This window comes from Diadema antillarum, unplaced genomic scaffold, assembly GCF_040938485.1.
Source record: "Diadema antillarum isolate AM-2024a unplaced genomic scaffold, OU_Dant_1.0 scf00000115, whole genome shotgun sequence".
Taxonomy (NCBI): Eukaryota; Metazoa; Echinodermata; class Echinoidea; order Diadematoida; family Diadematidae; genus Diadema; species Diadema antillarum.
Window position 1 is genome coordinate 2,189,500 of NW_027271004.1, and position 22,515 is coordinate 2,212,014.

The following is a 22,515-nucleotide window of genomic DNA, read 5'->3' on the forward strand; positions in this document are numbered from 1 at the left end:
TTGGTTTTTTTTTAAATCTAGAAAATAAAAAATAAATTGCATCTCTGACAGGTTGGAGTTCTGAGGTGGAGAACGGTGATCATCGTGTCTGCTGTGTATTGTACGTGTATTGTTCACTACTGAGACTGCGGGGCGCGTTTTTTTTAAAGACGGCACAGATTGGGGCATGGCGCGTGTTAAACCTATGAGAAAAACGTTGGGTTAGGGTTTTTGGTTATGGTTAGGGTTAGGGTTAGGGTTGGGGTTAGGGTTAGGGTTAGGGTTAGGGTTAGGGTTAGGGTTTGATGGTTAGGGTTAGGATTAGGATTAGGGTTAGGTTTAGGGATAGGGTCCCCGATAGATTTTTAGTTTCCCCAATCTGCGCCGTCTAAAAAAAACACGCCTGCGGGGCCATGCGTCCGCTGCTCACACCGTCTCGCTGGCGATTACCCACGAGGAGGGTGCGGCGTAGAACGTAGGCACCTCGCACTACCCAAAAGACAGACAGTGTGCAAACTGCAAGCTGCTCTCTCGCATCTGTCAGCTGAAAGTGGCGAAACATCTAGCGAACACTTTCATTTGGAGTCTAAACAAGTGTTATTGTCTGATTCGAAACACAGAACCAGTGGTCTGGTGGTTTGCTACCATTCCTGGAAAGACAGAAAAGAAAGAAAGATGGAAACTGCCGAAGTTCAGGTATTGCAATGTGTTGTAGAATATTGTAAGTTTATATTCTTTATGTGTACGAGTACAACTCGCGACTTGCTTGCATCTACCAATAATCATCAACGGTCACACCACTTTGTCCAGAGCTACCAAGTCTCACGCATTCTGAGTGAGACTCCAGCATTTAGGGGTCGTCTCATGATCTCACGCATGGCACCCATTTTTCTCACGCATCGGGCAAAGTCTGCAGTTTGGGGCCCATGATAATAAGGAGCATAGCTCAAAGGATTAAAGTGATAGTTACAATTGAAGGTATATTTTCCTTTTGTCTTTCAAAATAAGTAAAAAAATAGTCACTTAAGTATGCACCTGATCACACCATTTAAGAGCTAAAATTTGAAAAAGCTCCCTACCGTGGGAGGCCAGGGGGGGGGGGGACCCCTCCCACACCCTCGCTTGTGCGCACATTCGCTCGCCGAGATGCCGAGTCATGAAAATCTCACTCATAAGAATTTTTTGAACTTGACATCCTTGTTTGTCGCGCAGTTGATAACAAAAATACATCAACGCCACTACCTACACACACCCGGCTCCTAGGCTACGTTTAAAATTGTGTGTTATCAGAAACTTTTGGACAATGAATAATGAATATAATGAATTCTATGAGAAAAAGTGTCTTACATTTGACCTTTGGTGCTCATATACCAATCAATTGTGTATTGGAGTAGGCTTGACGCTCTGTGGTAAATATATAGATAGCTCTGCTCTGGGTGGTTAATAACCTTGCCCCTTGCCCTTGGTACTCAAAATTCATTTATGCATATTCACAAAAAACAGGACTTGGGAGGGTGAACAGCATTCTGAAAACCTTCGATTCGATAGTTATGCATGTGAATGATGGTAAAAAATACAAATACAATTCTAATGCTTGTCCATCCATGTCATGTGAATGTATCACTGATATGATGGGGTCTAGGGACGAAGAGGTTTAATGTTTGAGTTTCTGGTATCCTTTGTACCCCCCCCCCCCCCCTTATAAAGGTATAGGCTGTCACAGTACTTTGCTCACATCTGTTTTCAACTTATCTGTTTGTGTTGACAGGAAATCCTCTTTAACGTTCGCACATTCGTGAAAGGGGTCGACGCTCGCCATGGCCGAAAGCTTAGCAGCGAAGAGCACGCGCGATGTGCCCTCCACCTCCTGCAAACCTTGCCGGCTGCGCGGACGGCGGTACTTGACTTCCTCTGCCACATCTTTGATGAGAGTGTCAACCTCTACCTCTACGAGCTGGAAGGAGAGAATGCATGTAGGCAGAAATAACAGTGTACTCAGACAGCCTTCTACTTAGTCTATAATCTAGGCAGAGGATGCAGCTATTGTCTTTGGTGTTACGCTAAACGTCTGATGCGGTGAGATTATTGTCTTTACTAAGCGATGCATCTGATGGGACGAGACTACGAACTGTGGAAGCATCCACCGCTCGACTAAAGCAAGACGAGTAGATATAGGCGGTGGATGCTTCGCGTGCATCCACTGTTCATAGTCTCACCGTATCAGATCAGACGTATTGTTTTGCGAAGACAATAGTCTCACCGCATCAGACGTTTAGCGTGACAGTAAAGACCATACTTGTAGCTGCACCCTCAGCTTAGATTATAGGCTACCTTCTACTAGGTTCTAAGTTGTTTCCCAAGGCTCAAAATCAAGAGAAAGATGGGTGTCACAGTTTTTACTTTACAAGATTTAGATTTGATTTCTATGAATTAAGAGATGTTTGGGCAGCATTTTTCTTCCTCTTATGCTTGTGATAGGAAAGGGGAGAGAAAACTCACTTTCCCAGTAAACACACTGTTTCGACAGACTTTCTTTTTACTTGGGATTAACTGAGTGTAGAGAAAAACAAACCTATTCTATACATTCTTTTTTATTTTCCCAATGTGTTCAAACTTTTTAATTCATGGATTGTAAGAGTGTACATAAGAAAATGCATAATTTGATGCCTTTGTCCATATTTTGCATTCATTTCTCTATTTCAGCAAGCATGGGACTGCAGCTGGATGAGTTGATTGAGGACATCTATGGTGTTCTGAAGAAACTGATTGAAAACAGCCCCACTGCATGGGCTCCCATCCTCTCCACTGTGAGTCGTGCAAATCTTGCCATCCAGAGAATTAAGTAACAATCAATGTTTCTGCCATACCTGCATTCAATGGCGTGCTAACCAAGAAGACAAGCAGAGCGAAGGATAAGTTTTCTGTAAAAACTTAAAACAGATTGGTTTCCCTTCATTTCTAGTCATTACTATCAGGGATAGGAAGTGACTGTTTGACAGTGTTGATCTTGTTCCCAAAAGGAATGTCATATGCCTTCAGTGTTACTGGGAGATTTTCTAACTGTATCATTGATGGGGCATTACTTACAGTATTGCAGGATATGTCCATTGCACATATTTTGTCTTCTTTTTTTTTTTCACAGAAGAGGAGCTCTCTACATCTTAAGTGATGGCAGTTCTCATTAAATCTAGCTCAATACCTGTAAATGTTTATGTTGTTTGTATGATCAAATTTAACAAAAGTCTTTGAGTGCATGTACAGTTGAACCTCTCTTATCTGGCCTCCCTTTATCCGGATCTCTCTATTATACGGACGCAATCTCGCCGTGATTTTTTTAAAAATAATTACGGGAGGAAAGGGGGATTCCCAACTCCTTGAGAACTCCTACACAAACACAAATGAATTACATATTACTTCCAACATGATGATCGAATTTTGAAGCGTAGTTTCGTCGACTCGTACCGTTTATTTTCAAGTTCTACTTGATACATTTCTTAATAATTATTTAGGTAAATCATCCCAAGAATTTATAAAAGAAAATGATTTCATTCTTGCAAACACGAACCTCTATTTTGGGGTCTGTTACTGATTGTAACAATGAAAAGGTTGCGGTATACACATTACTACATGTGGTACTACAATGGGCTACATCAGTATTATTGTGTATATGTACATGTATAAAGCATTGAGTCTCCCGTATCCGGCCAAATCCCTTATCCGGATGAGCCCCGGTCCCGACTTGTCCGGATACGAGAGGTTCAACTGTATATTTAATTGTGCAACCCTTTTTCCCCCTCCTTTTTTGTGTGTGAAAAGAGATAGAGAGACATATGAAGCTCTGTCATGTCTGTTAATCTTGGAAACTATATTTACATCACAAAGAAAGATGTATCATGATAAAAGATTGTATTTCCTGTTTGAAATACAGTAAATCACAAAGATGTTCTCAACGATTTCTAATTTTTGTGTCACTCTGCAGTGGTCCATTGCTCTCCTGGGACAAATCAGCAGTAACTATGCCAACAGGAGGGGAGTCCCCCACCCGTCCAGCCTGAATGAACTCCTACAGCTGTGGATGACTTGCAAAGGTACTTTACCACACCCCTGCCAAGTTTCCATTGTATAGTAATAGTAGTTGGTATTCAGTAATTTTTTTTTTTTGATGGGGGAAATCCCCAGTCCATTCAGCCTCAATAAGCACCTTAACTGCTATTGAATTACAATATATACATGCCATATATTTAGCAAGTTTAAGTTTTTGTGAATCGGGACTTCCGGACAATAATGGCAAGTGGTTGAATTTGTAGTCTTGGAGTGCTTAAATTATCACACACCTTGTTCATGCACTGTGTACCAGTACATGTATGCATGCACATGCATTCACGCCAGGATCAGAGCTAATTAGTTCATGTGTTGTTAAATTCGCAAATAGCACCCAACTAGTAAAAATGCAAACCCTGTAAAATATGTGCCAAATACAGTATTCTATTTGTAAAAAAAAAGCAACCACAACAAATGATAACTTTTCCTTTTTAATGTATAGCCACGAGGACCATCATGGACCTCGCCACCAGCTGCATTGGGGCCATGAGCTCCTCCTGCCCAGACCACTGTGTGGATGCCCTCCTCAACACCTCGGTTCAGCACTCTCCTCACTTCGACTGGGTTGTGGCTCATATTGGGTGAGTGACCCCCAACCCTCCCCACCCCCTTCGCCACCCCCATCCCTCGCTGTCACATATGTAACTTTACTAATTGGGGTGTCTTACAGGGCACAACTATGCTTCAAAATATCTACACTTCTTTGATTTGTGTTTGTGACTATTGCAGCCAAGCATGACACAACTGTGTTTTAGAAATTGTGCAAAATTCTTTGATTTGTATTTGTGACAGTGTAAAATACTGCTACATTCCTTCTGAATATTGCTTCATTTTTTCTTTTCTTTTTTGTAGTGATAGTGTTTACTCATAGGACATACAGCATGGGTTTATTTCATTATGATAAAAGATCAATATGTACCTTGCACCAAAATGTGATATACTGTATGAGCTGTTATTTTCACGTACAGATATTTTGGCGAATTAGAAGGTGACAGACATTTTCGCGAGATGTTCATTTCGCGAATTGACACCAACGCTCTATTGCATGTATTGTTACTCTAGTGTATGGCGACATTTTCGCGTGTTGTTAATTTCGCGATCCAACTGTGATTCGCAAAATTCGCGAAAATTAAACCCTCGCAAAAATAACCACCTATACAGTAACTTTGCACAATTACAAATTTTGCATAGCCATTAAAATGTGAGTAACTCACAAAGGCTGTGTACTTTTGGTTTACATTCTACTTTGTTGAGTAAGGTAAGGAGCTCTCAATGTTGTTAATGATTTATTCTTAACTCATTGAAGACTAGTCCTGAGTATACTCGAGCAGGTGGATATGGGAAATGCGTGTTATAGCCAAATCGGCTTGTCCTCAACGGGTTAAAAGAAAATCAATCATCATCTCTCTTTTCAACCAATCCATCCCAGCTCCTGTTTCCCCACCACCATCATCACCCGCGTCCTCTCCTGCGGCCTGAAGGACTTCTGCGCCAGCCAGTCGCTGGAGGGCCAGCTGGTCGCCACGGAGACCAAAGTGCCCAAGGTGGCGTCGGTGGTGGGCATCCTGGGTCACCTGACTGCCCAGCACTCTCAGGACATCCGTAGAGCTCTGCTGGATCTCTTCCAGGTATAGTGTCCATCCTTTTTTTTTTCTTCCTTCAAGAAAATTTGGACCACCACCCCCTTATTATCATTTTATTAGCTTATTATATTAAAATGATGATTTTCCCCATAGAAAACATTTCCCACATGAATCTGTTTGTCATTTATTCTATTTGATGGCATTCATGAGAGTGGTAACTATGACAGTGGTAATTTGAATGGTTAGGGAGGTAATTTCGTATACACAAATTGTTTAGTGTTGATAGAATATGAATTTTAACTGCATCCTTGTGCTGGGGCCTGGATGTTGTCTCAGTGTTCACAGATACAATTCTTTCCTAGTTATGATGATCAGGGTTCCCACAGTCATGGAAAATCCTGGAAAATCCTGGAAAAATTTGTGGTCGTGGAAAGTCAGGGAATTTGGAAAATTTGTGAAAAGTCATGGAATTGCATTTACCTCTTGGCTATGGCAGCTTTCCAGTTTGTCGTGTCTCGCAACTCTCATACTCTGTGATCATACTCTGCTTATAACTGGCGTTCATGATTTCCATTTCTCCCAGTTTTGTGACATCCCAAATTCTACATAACTCCCAGGACATATACTAATGATAATAGATGTACATGTCATGAGTAAGATAGTGGATGGAACGGATGGCTGTGAGGGGAGGTGGAGGCCATCATAACGTGTCTGATTTTGGAAACCGTGCCAGAAAGGAAGTCATGGAAAGCAGCAATTTAGTCATGGAAAAGTCATGGAAAAGTCATGGAATTCTGTTTTCAAATTTCTGTGGGAACCCTGGATGATATCTTTTCACAGTTGTTCACCAAACTGAACTATGATGGAGACACGGAGAGAAAGATCTCGTGATTTTACCACTGTTCATCATTTAAAACACTGTTGATATTGCAATGTGCCATTTTGTTGGATCATATTCCACCCGTAGATCCTAAAAGAATCTATTCATATTCCACCCTTAGATCCTAAAAGAATCTATTCATATTCCACCTGTAGACCCTAAAAGAATCTATTCCTGCCCTGCATTTTGTTTCAAAATGAGCTGTAAAGTCAGGTAGTGAGGTACCATTTTGTTTTGCATCAAAACCACAGTCTATGACTTTTAATGTCTTACTGGTACCACTTTAAAGAAGTTCAGTTGATAAGAAGAAAATGTTTAATCCTCACAAGTGGTGTGGCATAATGCATTTGTTAACTTAGTGACAGCAGTACATGTATTATAAGAAATGATATGTATTCACGAACCATAATTATGTGCATTTTTTCATGTTAAAATCATAGACTGTTGCACATGAAGTCATTTTATTTTTGAGACCCATGAAGATATGATCAGATCATTTGTGTCAACACTCATGAAAAATGATCATAACAGATAAAAGGGTTGAATAATGTTAATATCATACATGATTTGTATTTGTCTATGCCTTTGGTTGTGCAGGAGAGCCTTGATAGCAAGAAGGACCATGATGTGTTCACTGTGCCCTTCTTGCTCCAGCTGGCCACCATGTCATCCACCCTCCTAAAGATCATCACCACAGACTTTGTCCAAGCATGTAAGATGACATCACTATATTCTTTATGAGATTATTAGGAGCGTCTGTCGGCTAGCTCATGACAGATTTGAAAGGCCTGAAATTGAGGAGGAATACTAAATTTATGATTAATTCTATCGATGCAAATCTGCCCAGCTAGTCTGTGAGGAGGGAAGTGACCTTCAACTGTAGTGAATGTTATTTGTCCATCAGAAAAACAGTAACTTTTATTTTTTGAGAAGAGATTGTATACTCAAAAACAACTTTTTATCTGAGAAACATATACTACATACGCCATGATTTCATGCAGTAAAACAGATACAACAGATTTACGAATCTGTGAGAGAAATCAGACATTTCCAACTGCAAAATGAACATCAGTTGGAGCTCATGTACACGCCAAATGAATCTGTCTTTGTCAAGAGTTGTGATGTCTCACACGCAGTATTTCCTATGAGTTTTATGATTATGCAAGAAATGTTGGCAATATATGTATTCATATATTACTGTATATGCCATATATTATGCAGGGTTTTTATTTTTGCGAATTTTGCAAGTCGGCCCTATTTGCAAATTTTAAAATAAGCCAAAATATCAATTCTGATCCTGATGTGAATGCGACGTGTATGTGTACATATCTCCATCCATTGCTGTACTCCATGATTGCAAATTTAACCACTCACAAAATCGTTGGGAAGTCCCAATTCGTGAAAAATTAGGCTAGCCAGATAGATGATGTATACGGCAGCCTCGCCCTGGCCTTCGTTCATCTGACCTTACTCTCCAGGTGCCCATCACACATCTCAAGGGGTCACGGAGACCGGGCATTTTCCTCTATTGCTCCTCGCCTGTGGAACTCCCTCCCATCTTTCCTCTTTGAAATTGACAAACTTGATCACTTCAAAGCCTCCTCAAAACTCACATTTTTGACCGGGCATTCAATTGCTAACTGTCTGGGAGGAGTCTGTGCCTTTGAATGTTTCTATAACAGATATATGGCGCCATACAAATGCTGTGGATCATCATCATATACAGATACATATTTTTCACTGTAATTCCAGGTAAGATGCATCAAAGTCAACTCAGGATGCCCTAAAGAAGCCACTATGAAATATTCTTCTTTGTTTATTTTTTTTTTTAAAGTTACTGTGCATGTCGTATATTTAACGAGTCTTAATTTTCGCGAATCAGGACTCCCCGACACTTCCTCGAGTGGTTAAATTCATGATCGAGGAGTTCAGTACTGAATGTAGAAATATACTTTGCATGTTACATTCATGTCAATATCACAGTCAATATTTTCACGTCCTTAAATTCGCGAATAGCACCTGACTTGCGAAATTCACGAAAGATAAAAACTTGCAAAATATTCAGTGTATACAGTATTGAAGGGATGAGAACATTCCAAACTGTGACCCCAACAACACCTGCTCCATCTCTACCCTCCTCTCTCTTGCTCGCAGTGACTCCGGAGGTCCTGAACAAGATCTCAGAGCAGTTCCGGGACTCGGCGGTCCTTAAGCGAGACCGGGAGACCCTGCTACGCCTCATCATCCACCTCATCTGCCGGTCCGGGAGCGGGGCCTTCAACCTCCTCCTCTTCCTCCTCGACACCGCCTGCGACGGCCGGCCTGCGGGGTCAGTGGTGGAAGAGGCCAGGGAGGGGGCAAAGGTCAATCAGCTGGTTCGAGACACCTGTGCTCTGATCCTGGTAAGGCGACCCCTCTGTCAGTGTGTCTTGTCATTCAATCTTGTGAGTTCTTGTGGTGAAAGATAAACATACAAACAGACAGATGTCCAGACTGACGAAAAAACATATAAATATAGTTTACACAGACATTGCTTTATATGAAAAGTCAAATGGGGAAAGTTCTCTTTTTTTTAAAGGGGGAAGGGTATTTATAAAGTCAGTGTCTTCTTTTTTGTGACCCAACTTGTCAAAGAAAATCTGCATGTGTGATTTGATGAAACCTAGTTTATTTCTGCAGGCACATGGCAGAAATTTCTCGAGCTTTGTTTATTAGCACATGGCTAAATTCTCAAATCTTCCTAAAAACTTCAGTTGCATGAAATTTGTATAGACCTTGAGAGGATGAGCACACACACAATTAATGGTAGGACATCAGTGGTAATCGGGTCAGCAAAGAGAGCGTGGCAGAGGATGTGCTCTTCTCTGAACTTGGTGTAATGATCACAAATTAGAATAGCAATCCTGTGTTTGTTGCCATTCTGGTCATTATTTCTTCTTTTTCTTCTCTCAGGATCTGCTCCTGCTGGACCTACAGCGGTCAGCCTACAGCCAGTCCGGCAACCTATCTCTACTGGCCACGCCCCAGGTCAGCCAGGAGACTGGTAACATCCCCTTCCTCAGCGAACTCCGGAAGCACACCTCGCTGCTGTGTGAGGATATCATCAGCTCCCAGGGAAGAAGGTTGGTGCAAAAAAAAAAAGAAGAAATCATACTAGAAGAATCCATGCTTGTAGATTTTTACTAACTACAAACAAAATGATCCTGATTTCATGTATTATATATATTCATTAGATTGACTGAGCAGCCAGTTATTTTTGAATGATCGTTCTCAGTGATGGTTTTACCAAGACATCACCACCAAATCTCTTTACCCCATGCCTGTAAAGTGCATATAGTATTACTTGTAATGTTTCCTACAGTACTAGTCACACTCACAGGATAGAAAAGCAGTTTGGACTAGTTCAGACACCTCAGTAGATTGATAATCAAGGGAGTGCTGTTTTCCGTGTTGTAGACTTAATGATGAGGTCAACTCTAGGGTCATTAGAATCATGTGATCATTGTATGACAGTTTTGATTGGGTGGTCATGGCATGTGAGCTGCAGAACCCACTAGACATTTAAATGGTTCTAACGTTCATTATAATTATCGACCTTTGCCCACATTTTTTGCAGATCTGCTGTGTTGTGTGCCACTGCTTCAGTCACATGACTGTTCTTTGCTGTGGAAAGTGTTTAGAAGTTTGATATTTTAGGGCATGAGAATTATTCACTGCTTTTTTCCCACATCATGGCCCGCAAGGATCAAACTATGTATGCTGATCCAATGTGTCCAATGTGGCAGAACAACGAATAAGCCCTCCGTATCCTATCAGTACACTCGTTTGATAATGACTGTCAGTGGCAGAAATCTTGTGTGTTTGATGAGAATCATTTACAAACCACAAAGACATCTCTCTGCAGAAAGAGGGCATCCATTCCAAAGGACCACAGATCATACAAAGGTGTGACCTATGTGATGGGAGATGGTCAATCGGCCATAGGTCCGTTTAGCCACAAGCTAAGTTGTTACAAACGAGCAGACAACGACTGGGACGCCACACTCACGTTCATTCTTGACTGATGGAGTCCCTGCTGCTACTGCTTCACAAATAATTTTCCCCCTCCTGTGTGTGTCCATTGACCAGGGTCAGCTGGCTTCAGAGAATCCTCTCCCTCATCGCTGTCCAGTCCGGCGAGTCCTGCGCCTCCGACATTCTCAGCTTCATCCTCATCAACGAGTCAGATCCATCCAAGGTGAGACCTGTAAACTGGGATTAACTGGGATTAACAGCACTTGTTGAAAACCTAGAAAATCGTGGCCATTTACAAACTTCTTCACAGGCCTGGATAACTTATGAAAGCATTCAACATGAACAAAAAGTCTTGCAAAAGTCATGCAGAATGATGGTATTGAAATTGTGCAAGTTTGTCAAACTCACAGCAACCTCTTTTTCCAATTTCAAATCTGATATAAAAACATTTATTAATAAATACTGCAATTACATGTTTATATAATGTTGCTGTAATGGTGTCAAAATTTTAAAGTCTTAACCATTTAAACGTCATGGATTTGTTTTTGTTTTTGTTTTTGTTTGCTTGTTTTTAGATGTTGCAGGAGCTCTATTCATCCTTCTCATCCCTTATATACTGGTCAACATTTATTCACTGTAATGATTTATTCATAATATAAATCAGTTTTACCTCAATACTTCACACACAGACATGCAGAGGTTGTTTAGTTGTTTTATATTTTTTTATTTCATATTTTTTTATTCATTTCATCTCAAAGTTTCTGTCAACTTGATTGATCCATACCACTGCTTGATGCTGGCAACATCACACACCTACAAACCAGGAGCGATGAGTTTACTGTGTCACAAATTAGAAAACAATCTCTCCTTGAAAAACAAGGATGCAAAATGTGGCATTATATGTTCAGACTCACATTTTGTTCCAATAATATTCCTATTATAATCCAAGCCGTAATCTTTTGTTTGCTTTGATTGCCGATTAGCATAGAAACATCATAGCATTATACACACTGTCCAAAGACCATGGCATACAAAGGGTAATTAAGCATTGCTCAAGGAATCCTTGTGAAGAAAGATGGCACTTCAATGAAGAGGAGATTGGGAGGTAAATATTCAAAATTGTCAGAACTCAGAGTCTCAAGAATAGACTTACTCTACATACTCTGCTACTGTAAAAGTGGTTTCTTTCGCGGTGGTTTTATTTTCGCGCTTTTCGCGCTTTTCACGCTTTGAGGTTGAACCGCAAGTTTAACATCACGCGAAAATGTTTTGAACTCGTCGCTTGTACAACGTTATCATTACCGACGGCGAATTTAAACACACACGAAAAAGTCCGCACCGATGGAAACCACGAAAGTTTCTGTACGCGAAAGAAACCACTTTTACAGTATATCAATCAAAGTGTGTCTGGCTGTGTCAGTGCATTCACCTTATATTCTTCATCATCATTGTATCAGAGAAAGTTTGACACTCTGCATCTCTTACCCTGATGTGTTTCTTTTTCATTGTTTGTTTTTTTTCCCCCCCAACCTGAACACAGATCGGCCTGTACATGAGAATCCTGTCTGAAATGGAAACTAGCTATCCCACAATCCTCCCGGCGACCATACATAAATCAGTCAGCCAGCTTCAGCGAACAAACCCAACTCAGGTATGTCAGACCTTGTGCTGGGATTGTTGTTGTTGTTTAAAAAAATCTTGTGACTGCAGTTGATGTGTAAATGTTGCAGGTTATTACCTCCGCCAAGGGGGGAGGTTATGTTTTTGTTACCATTTGTTTGTTTTTTAGTTAGTTAGTTAGTTTGTCCGTGTGCAAAATAACTCAAAAAGTAGTAAACGGATTGGGATGAAACTTGCAGGAAAGGTTGAGAATGACACAAGTAACAAACAATTAACTTTTGGTACTGATCCGAGAATTTTGGGGGAATTTATGAAGGATTTCTGATATTTTGGCTGGAAGGGTCAATGAACTTGGGAGTTCAGGCTGCGCATATTTGAGGTTTGCATGCGCGCACTAAAGTGCGTTCTCTAGTTTCTGCTAGGGCGAGACGCGCCGCGCATCGGAGGGTTTATGAGTGTAACAAAGGCTTCTATATTGGGAAATCAGGCGATTTTTCAGTGGGTGGAAATCACTGATCTCTATGGAAGAACAAGATCACGGTGGAAAGTACGTAGCTGCTTGGCGGAGGTCTGCGCTCTCAGAGTTCAATAGTTTGTGTTTGATACCTTTAGCTAAACCCAAAAGTAATAGACAAAGAATGGAAACAAAACAGTGCAAAAACAAAAATTCTCATTGAAACTGTCACAGCTTAGCCAGAACTTAAGTTCACATTAACATCTGGTCAATAGGGCTGATATCCTTCATGATTTCCGTCATTCACTCTTAGAATCATACAGATATACGATCATGTAGTAATTGATCAAATGTTATATTAGATGGCAAGCTGTTCAGAAATTCATATTTTTAGTTCTTTAAAGTCAATCTACCAAGTTTGATAGGTCTTGTATGATGTTTTCTTTTTTCTCATATTTTATCACACTTAAAGACCTTACAGCTCCTGACAAATCTGACAAAACTCCTGGCGTTCAAGTCCAGCAGCAAGACCGACACCCCAGCCGTCCTCTGCACCCACCTCACGGCCCACCTGCGGATGATTGCCAGTCAGCTTCACCACGGCGACGTGGGCGTGGCCGCCCGTACGGTGGAGCTGCTGAAGCTGATTGGTCTGCCGCCGGTGATTGACAGCGCCACCTTGCTGTGTCTGTGCCAGTCGTCGGTGGAGTTCTTCTTCACGGCTATGCAGAGGGAAGGTGAGAAGAATGATAGAAAGGGTTTCATGCTGCTCCTTTGCAGGAAAAGTGCTGGAAGTATGAGGTAGAGAGAAGGGGGGAGGGGGCAAAAAAAGAAGAAAGAAAATCCTGATAAACATCAATCTGTGGAACCACAGTTAAATGCAGTGATGACACTGTGAACTTAAAGAAGTGTCAGAAATTGCAACTGATTGACAAATTGCCCTACATCGACGTAAATAATCGACGGAAGAATTTAATGAATTTGAATAGTGTCAGAAATTGTTTGACAATGGTAAGCAATGTCATAAGCAGGTTTGTGAAATGTGAACCTCCTTTTTTTTTCAAATAAATGCATACGTTGTTGTTATTTTTCCTTTCTTTGTGCCATAACTATGGCCTCCGACAACTCTAACGACGGCAACTCTGGCTGTAACTCCTAGTCCTCCAACCGACAACCCCTTGACTCCTCCAACGACGCTTCCTCCTCCCATGACTCCTCTGACTGCTCCTCCTCATCCGACTCCAACTCTTCCTCCTCCTCCTGTTCTTCCTCTTCCTCTTCCTCCTCCTTTTCCTCCACATCTTCTTCCTCCTCCTCCTCCTCAGACGACTCCTCCTCGTCTGACTGCTCTTCCTTAAACTTCTTCCCTGACGTTTCTCTGATTTCTGCTCTGACTTTTCATACCCCTTGGATATTTCTCATAGTCAGTGACATCATTGTAACCATTTATCATTGCCATATTGTTATGATCATCAGTGTGGACAGCATCTTGCCATCATGACTTTGCAATGAGAGACCAGAGAAGTTTGTAATGATTATTAAAGGACAAGTTCACCTTCACAGACATGTGGGTTGAGTGAATGCAGCAATATTAGTAGAGCACATCATTAAGAGTTTGAGGAAAATCGGACAATCCGTTCAAAAGTTATGAATTTTTGAAGTTTCTGCTCACTCAAGGCTGGATGAGAAGACTACTATAGCTTGTGATGTCACATGAGTACAACAATATAAAGAAAGAATAAAGAAAATTCAACATATTTTCACTTTTCTCGCAAAACAAAAGAACACTTGACTTCTCTCTTTCAGAAGGCAGGGGGAATAACATTACCCTTAACATATGTCAGTAACAAGTCGAGGAAATGTGCACTTTATTAAAAAAGTCAAGTTTTGTGAAATTCTCTTTTTATTTTCTTTATATGGTTGTACGCATATGACATCATACACTGTAGTAGTCTTCTCATCCAGCAGTGACTATGCAGATACTTAAAATATTCGTAACTTTTGAACGGATTGGTCAATTTTCCTCAAACTTTCACTGATGTGTTCTACTAATATTGCTGCATTCTCTCAATCCTTATGTATATGAAGGTGGACTTGTCCTTTAATCCACATGTATATGAAGGTGAACTTGTCCTTTAAGTATGTTTTTTGTGTTCATCACATCACTCCCCAGACACCCTGGAGCGGCTCCAAATGATGCGATCCTGCGCAGAGTACTTGACCTTCCTGAGCGCCAACCCAACTGCCCAGACCATCATCCTCAGGGTGCTGCTCCAGAGTGCTGTGCAGAAGGTGTGTATAGTGTATGTATGGTGTATGCTCCTTTGTGGATCTGCCATTCTACTCCCAGTGTCGTACCATCCACCAAGTGCAGATTTTCTACCTGTTACAGGGATGGTACAGTTTTTGTTTACATAGATGTGCCTGCAGGTTTCCACCTTTGTGTGTTTGTGTGTTTGTGAGATCATGTGAAACCTCTTGTGAAATATAAAAGAATGTGTAATTTTTAGAGGAATTCACAGTTTATTTGATGACTGAGATATCGCAATGGCTGAAATATCAAATTAAGTGATCTTAATAAAATGTGACAGGCCACAACTTTTATTAGGATCTCTTTGTTTTACCTTGTTTTTTGGATATCAGTCATTTCAAAACCGATTTTCATCAAAAAATCTTTCAATTCCCCTTAGAATTGTATGGCCTTTAACATTTCATAGAGTGGTTTCTGAAATCCATATGTCATAAATTAAACCCTGCAGCTGAATTCTCACCTTAGCCAATACTATACCATCCCTTTGATAAAGACACATGGTGTGTTTCATACCGTTTGACTGGATTAACCCTTATTGTGCCGCAAGACTTATAGGACACTGCTGGTACAGCAATGTACCAGCTTTGCTTGTTTCTTTCTTTCATACTCACTGTCTGTCTTTTTTTTTTTGTCTGTTTGTCTGTCTGTTGTTTTGCTCAGTGTTATTGTTCTCTTTTTAAAGAAAGAGATGAGGCACTATTTTGGTAGGAGAAGTAGGAAAGAAGAAGAAGATATCTACATCACAGAAAAGCATGCGTGTCATAAATGTGAATTGTACAAACACAAAGGCAGGCAGCAACCGATTCAAGACCTTGAAGCCTCAATAGTCACACCCAGCAGGTTCTAATGGTAGTTTCTCATGCTTCTGTTGCCACCCGACGACAGCACCACGCACACCTCTTCGCCAACGCCAGCAAGCACTCTCAGGCATGGTCTCAGTCCCACCCACAGACTTCTAGCGGGGGTCCGTCGACCAACTCCTCCCTGTACCTGCTGAAGCACAACCAGGATTTCTTTGGTTCCCTCACAGTGCCGCGGGGGGCGTCGACCGTCTTCCATTCTGGGATCATCGGCCAGGGGGCTCGGATGAAACCGGAACCCACCGAGAGCACATCGGATATGGTAGGTAGGAAAATTTTGAAAAGGGAAAGTCTGATTATTTTTGTTATCATGCACAATAATCTCTGGATTTTGTGTGAATGCCATATCAGGATTTTGTACTATGAGATATTACCATCGAGTATGGGGTTAAAGGAAAGTAGTAGCTCAATAGCATAGCTCATATCAGACACATTTTTGAGCTGTGCATCCTCATGCAGTGTAATGTCATGTGCCAGTGGTGATGTGAAGATGTTGTTTCTTTGTGTGTGTGCAAATGACTTCTCCCTTATAGATATTACCATCCATGGCCATTTAGAGCTGTGCTGTTTCATAGTGTTATGGCCATTTAGAGCTTTGCTGTTTTCTTCAGTGTTAGAATCAGTGAAATTGCAAGCAAAATATACCAAATCAGGTACAGTTGTAACAATTGTAAATGATAGTCAATTGTAAATGATAGTCAATAATCGACTGACCCATTGCTTTTTATCCAGAGTGCATTAACTCCAAAGTTGTTAGCTGGTAGAGTAAGCGTTGCCTTGGAGACAATTATTTGTAACACTATTTGTGGTGCCAAGACACCACACTGTGCTGCATATGCTGAGAAGGGTCAAGGCTTTAAAGAGAACGGTATCTATGGTAGGGAGATCATATTCCTCAAATTTAGACCGGTAATATATTCTGATTGTGATGTAAACCCATTCAGGAGGAGACGAGGCTCACAAATTCGCGGCAGCTGGTAGCGGCCATCACTTCCTGCGCTCACGTCGTCCCCGACGCTGGCGACGCGAGGAGCCCGGCCGCCGCCACCTCGATGGCGGCTGCACCACCGCCGGGGCCCATCGCCAAGGCAACGGCCAAGCTCCTGGCCACCATCCTCGTTGACATCGTCTGCCCTGATGTGAGCCACGAGGACGAGGGCTGGCCGGACGAGGAGATGGTCAAGCACACGATCGAACGGTACAAGGGCGCCCCTTTGTAGCTGGGCGTGGTGTTCTTTGCTGATAAAAGATATGTCTTATATATCGATGCACCTGTCCTGTATTATTAGCACCACTTTTGTTGCTTGTTTGCTGAATAGACTTCCTGTCAACCTGCAGATTATTAGCTTGGACAGAGTAAACAATGGGTTATGGCCATTTCCTCTTGGCATCAAGTTATGTATGTGTGAGAGAAAGAGATAGAGATAGAGAAAGATAGATAGAAGGATAGAAAGATAGATCGACGAATTAGTATTCAAATAGATTGATTGGTTGGTTGGTTGGTCGGTCAGTCGGTCAGTCGGTCGGTCCATCCATCCATTGATCCATCCATCCATCCATCCATCCATTAGTTCATTCAATCATTCATTCATTGATAGATACAAAAATTATTACATAGCTAGATAGGTAGACAGAAAGATAGAAAATGGATAGATTGATGCAAAGATTAAATGGAAGATAGGCTAGTAGAATTGAATATGTAAAATAAAAGTACAAAAATTCAATCTAGATAGGAAGGTAGATGGAAAGAAAGATTGATGTAACAGTCAATGAGAGAGAGATAGATAGGCATATAGGGATATCAGTCAATAGATAGATGAATAGACAGTGGAGAGAGAAAGAGAAGCGGCTGATTAACGTTGTGTGCGTTTACATAACATTTGTGTGAAATGAATAATTTCCATGCACGTGACACATCCCAGATGTAATCGGTAAAATATTCATTGAATCCGATCGCAGAAACCTGAGCATCAAGAAGAAGATGGATCAGTATCCATTCCTGTGGGACATCCTGGAGATTGTCGCCAAGGGTGAGTATTGTTTGCTGTCTTTTCTTAAGCAGCTGGGGATGAGCTGATTTTGCTATAACATGCATTTCCCATAGACATTTCACGAGGTTTTTATTTTCGCGGCGTCAGGTGCTATTCACGATATTAAAGACACACAAAAATATTGACTCTGATCAAGCTATGAATGTGACGTACGCGTATACATTTCTCCATTGGGTACAGGACTACACGATCGCGAATTTAACCACTTGCAAAATCATCGGGAAGTTCCGATTCGCGAAAATTTAGACTCGCGAAATATATGGCGTATACAGTATACTTAGGACTTAACAGGTTAAAGACACCATTCAATCTTACAGTGGCTTCAATTTTGCAATTTAAAAGAAAATTGTTGCCTGAGCTGCGTAATGCTGTGCTCACATGGCTAAAAAAAAAAGAGCACCCAACAACCCTCCAGCAAATAAAAAGGTTTCAAATGTATGCTTCCACCATCAAGATATCTAAGAACAGATATTGCAGAAGGTGGTGGACCGTTTTCAAAATGATTTATTGTGATACTACTCTCTTTGGGATAAATTGAGTATGGTACATCCAGTCAGTCAAGGGTTTTTTTCTTTTCTTTATCTCCCTGCTATCATGCACTGACCATTCTCCAGCCAAGCCGGCCCTGTGCTACTGCATGGGCATCATGTCCAGCGTCATGGCAACGCTCATCTCCTACTGGGAGTCCTCCAGGCACGGCTTGGCCAGGGACTCCAAGACCCACCTCCACATCACCTGCCGAATCGTCCACTGTATGAACCTGGTAAGACCGTATATTGGGGACAGTTGATTAGTTTTCCCTTCTGAACTGGGTTGATTGATATTGTAATTTTTGGAAAGAGCTATCTTATATTCATTTGGGGCTTTTCTTTTTTCTGTCTTGCATAGTTCGTATTAAAGAATCTTCTATGACCTTGTGTGACAGTAGATAATTTTATATCAACATTGACAAATTTTGTGAAAGTTTGCACATGTGTGAATGAGGCAGTAATTGTACTTTAAGAGTTCAGGACATAGTTTCATTCCTGGCGTGACCTCTCGTGGAAGGTTAAACATTTTTGATGAACTGGTCATAATTTTTTTTTTGTAGAAAAGGTCATTTCGAATCCTGGTGTCACTCCTAGTGAAAGGTTTACTAATCCTATTCTATAGCATGCAGCGGGTACTGCGTAATTATTATTACGTCGTTTGTCAATCAGTTGCAGTAAAAACACCGTGATGGAAGAATTTTGTGAATTTGAATAATTACGCAGTACCCGCTGCATGCTACAAGGATTAGAACCAACACTTGCTGTTGGGTGGAAGCTCGATGGTCTAGTGGAGATGACGCCTATCCGGATATCAGGAGGTGGTATGTTCGAATCCTGATCGAGTACGTACGTCCATGATTTTTTATCATGGCTACTACTGAAACACTGATCAATTCGGTGCTTATTTCTGTCAATGTAGGGCAATTTGTCAATCAGTTGCAATTTTATAAAGGGTTTCCAAGTATCTCACAAAGAGTTGAAGAGCTAAATTCTCAGCTCAACCAATACTCTACCATACCTAATAACATGGCGACCAATATGTCAATGTCATTTCGGGTGTGTTTCCTGCAAGGATTGAAGAGAACCTCCTTTCATCTTCCTATCTCAGGCTGGCTTTATCCCCCCGCCCCTGAATCAGTGTCATCTCATCTTCGTCTCACTCACACCGAGGGAGGTCTACGTCCTCCTCGATAACATCTGGGCCTTTCTCAGGGTGAGTTCACGTACTGTAAGACCAGAAATCTTCACATGCATGAAACTGTTGTGAATGTTGTGAGGAACCGTGATTCTCAAAAGTAGAATACACTCGAACATTTTGTCGTCTTTTTTTTCCTGCACAATGCATTGAATGCCAGTGGCAACTTCCAAAAAGTTTTATGCTGCAAAAAAGTCTGTTGGCTCCATTTCGCGAAAGATTCATGATACAAATGCTTCTGGCTTTACAGTATGTATGTATCTGTCTTTCTGTGTGAATGTTTGGTTTGTCATTTTGTATCTCTGCCTGTCAACCTGTTGATTTTTATGATGGTATTTGCTCCTCCATCATCTGTTACATGGTATATGTCCTGTTCTTGGTCGTTTGGAGTTGTCTTATCTTGTCAGTACGTCAAAATCTCATTTAGTCTGTCTGTCTGTCAATCTGTTGATGCTTTGACTGTTTTGTCAGTTGATCGTTCTGCATGTCTGAGTGAATACATTATTTTGAGGTTGTTTTTTTTTTCTCCATGTGTCTGTCTTTGTGTGTGTGTTATGTGTAGATTGTGTGAAAACCATTCTGTGACATATTCCATCAACATATGTTTTTTTTTTTGTGCGTTTGTCATGTTTTGTAATGTTCATGTGTATTCGCGTCTGTCTACATTTCTCCCCATTGTCTTAGCGTGTGTGCACATGTATGAATGCCATGAAATGTGTGTTTGTTGCCTGTATATTTGTTTTTCTGCGTGTTTGTTTGCCTTGTGTGTTTTTTCATCTTTTTCCACCGACATCTCTTTTTTTTTTTTTGGTCTCTTTGTGTGTGTGTAAGCTCTACACTATGCACAGACAATAGTCATTCTTTTGCTTTGTATGATATTGATAGATTTTTATCAAGCCCAAGCTATTACTTTTACACAAATGTTGCAAGTAACTGTGAAAGTTGGAATCCCATAAAAAACAGTTAAACACAGCTGGTAGTCTTAATATGATCTGCATCTCCGAGAGGGATTCACAAATTTGTGACACCTCGTTTCTGTTTTCTCCCAATTAGGATAACCCGCCTATAGCCGAGGTGTTTATAGAAGTCGACGAGCATGGGCAGCCATCCAGGACGTTTCCGCAAGGTGAGGCATTCTTTGCGCAGCAGAAACAAGGACGGGATGTAATGCAAATGATGGGTCTTATTCTTGTGGGAGATATCAATGATTGCGTGATGAGAGGAGGTTTCGCTGTTGACTTGCACGCCAAAGGTCACTTCATTCTTGTTACTTTTATTTCTAATGTCAAATTTCTGCAAAGTACATACGATGGCATTATTTCTTGACCAACATCTTTGTCATGAATTGTGGCCGTACGTTCCTTTATTTTCATGACCATTTCAAAATGAACTGAAAGATGAGGAATGTCCATAATGAGTTCATATCATATCGCGACCATCAATTGTAAGCCTCTTAAACTGGCCTATAGACCTTTTTTTTTCGGCCTTCGCTGGATTTTCATCGGAAGGACAATGTGTAATTTCAGAAGCCGCTAATGGTAATCTGTGAAACCCAATATGTGAAACTTCGCCAGATTTTGATGCATGCTATTTTTAGTCCAAAATGTGACAACCAGATGGACATAATAGTGGATGGTCTTGGAATGGAAGCCATACTACATTTCTATCTGCTTTAGTTGTACTGAGAAGTGGAATGAGATTTTCAGGTTTCGTAACAGATTAATCTTACAGATGTCTATCATTGTTAGATTGTTTGGATTGTTTTGTATGTGATATGCAATTTTCAATTATCAAAAAAAGGGGGGGAAAAAAAATCAGAAATCCAGAGGGTCCCATTACCGTCTTCGCAGAACTGGGTTGTACTCTCATGAGATGCGAATGTAGATTGGCAGTTCATGCAAGAGTCTCAAACATGCAAGCAAACAAGAGGAAAAGTTTCAATGAGATGTGGTCATGCAGTGATTGTAGGTTTTCTCTGTATAAGATATAAGCTTGTCAACGTGTGCAAACAGTATGAGAAGATTAAGAGAGCTATCTTGTTTGAAAATTGCAGTATTTAGCAACTGCGCAAGTCACTGCATTTTTCAGTTCTTCATTTCAAATTGTGTCCCGCATTTATACGGAGGGCAGTCATTCACATGCTCTATTTTCACAAATAAGAATGCACTGAAATTTTCCAGCATGGTGCAAATCATCACGATATTGCAGGCTAAATCTTGCTGGAAGAGAAAGGGGAAAAGTAAAAAGGTGTCGCTGAGATTATTTGCTACTCAAAATTGTCAAATGCGATGGATGCAAACATTTAACCCTCGTATAGGAGGAATATTTTTGCTTCTTAATACTGATAATGTTACGGCTCGTAACAATGTGATGCATTATCTCAGCTTGGGGGAGGCAGGGAGGGTTGGCAAAAATTGGGATATAGTAAAGTGTAGCATTGCTTTTTCATTGAGCTTTACAAAAGCACAGTAATAATGTTAGTTTGCTTCAATTCCTGAATTACCTACCAATGTCTATCCATGTGCTCTCTCTGTCTCACACACACACGTGTAGAGCTGGTGGCTACGTATGCCGAGATCGTGAGGAGCCTTGTCCACCGCAACATCCACAAATTCGGGCTCCTCTACACCAGCCTGTTCCCCTTGCCCGCACAGAGCTGAGAGTCTCGCTCGCAGCAGGCCTTCCTCGAGAGGAGGACGATGACGACAGCGCCCTCGGAGACCGACTCTCAACGGACTCTCGCCAAACACAGCAGAAACACAGGAACTGACGCCATTTGTGTTTACTAACTTCCCATGGATTAGGAGGAGATGGGAAAAGTACTGCGTGATCCCAAGTGTGATACATATACACCAACCAGTACACAGACGAGGCTACACGTTGCAGTGCTGTGTTGTGCATGCGTATCTTTCCCAGTATGGATTCACCAAACATCCA

The 22,515-nt window shown here is 41.2% G+C and overlaps 1 protein-coding gene across 1 annotated transcript; it reads left to right on the forward strand.

Annotated features, from left to right (window-relative positions):
* Positions 1-544: 544 nt before the first annotated feature.
* On the forward strand, positions 545-22,238 carry LOC139719834 (integrator complex subunit 5-like). Its single transcript, XM_071631220.1, has 20 exons — positions 545-675; positions 1,748-1,952; positions 2,683-2,786; positions 3,959-4,067; positions 4,523-4,661; positions 5,510-5,708; positions 7,141-7,255; positions 8,698-8,945; positions 9,496-9,665; positions 10,672-10,780; positions 12,098-12,208; positions 13,104-13,368; positions 14,805-14,923; positions 15,828-16,064; positions 16,750-17,000; positions 17,762-17,832; positions 18,468-18,616; positions 19,492-19,596; positions 20,632-20,704; positions 22,132-22,238. The coding sequence occupies exons 1-20, from the start codon at positions 655-657 to the stop codon at positions 22,236-22,238; spliced, it is 2,907 nt and encodes a 968-aa protein (XP_071487321.1). The 5' UTR covers positions 545-654.
* The last annotated feature ends 277 nt before the right edge of the window (positions 22,239-22,515 follow it).

Bases quoted from the DNA above. Each gene is read 5' to 3' on its own strand.
- LOC139719834 (XM_071631220.1), top strand. From the start codon at position 655: ATGGAAACTGCCGAAGTTCAG. The intron at 2,787-3,958 runs GTGAGTCGTGCA...GTCACTCTGCAG, and splicing joins GGGCTCCCATCCTCTCCACT to TGGTCCATTGCTCTCCTGGG. The intron at 5,709-7,140 runs GTATAGTGTCCA...TTGGTTGTGCAG, and splicing joins CTCTGCTGGATCTCTTCCAG to GAGAGCCTTGATAGCAAGAA.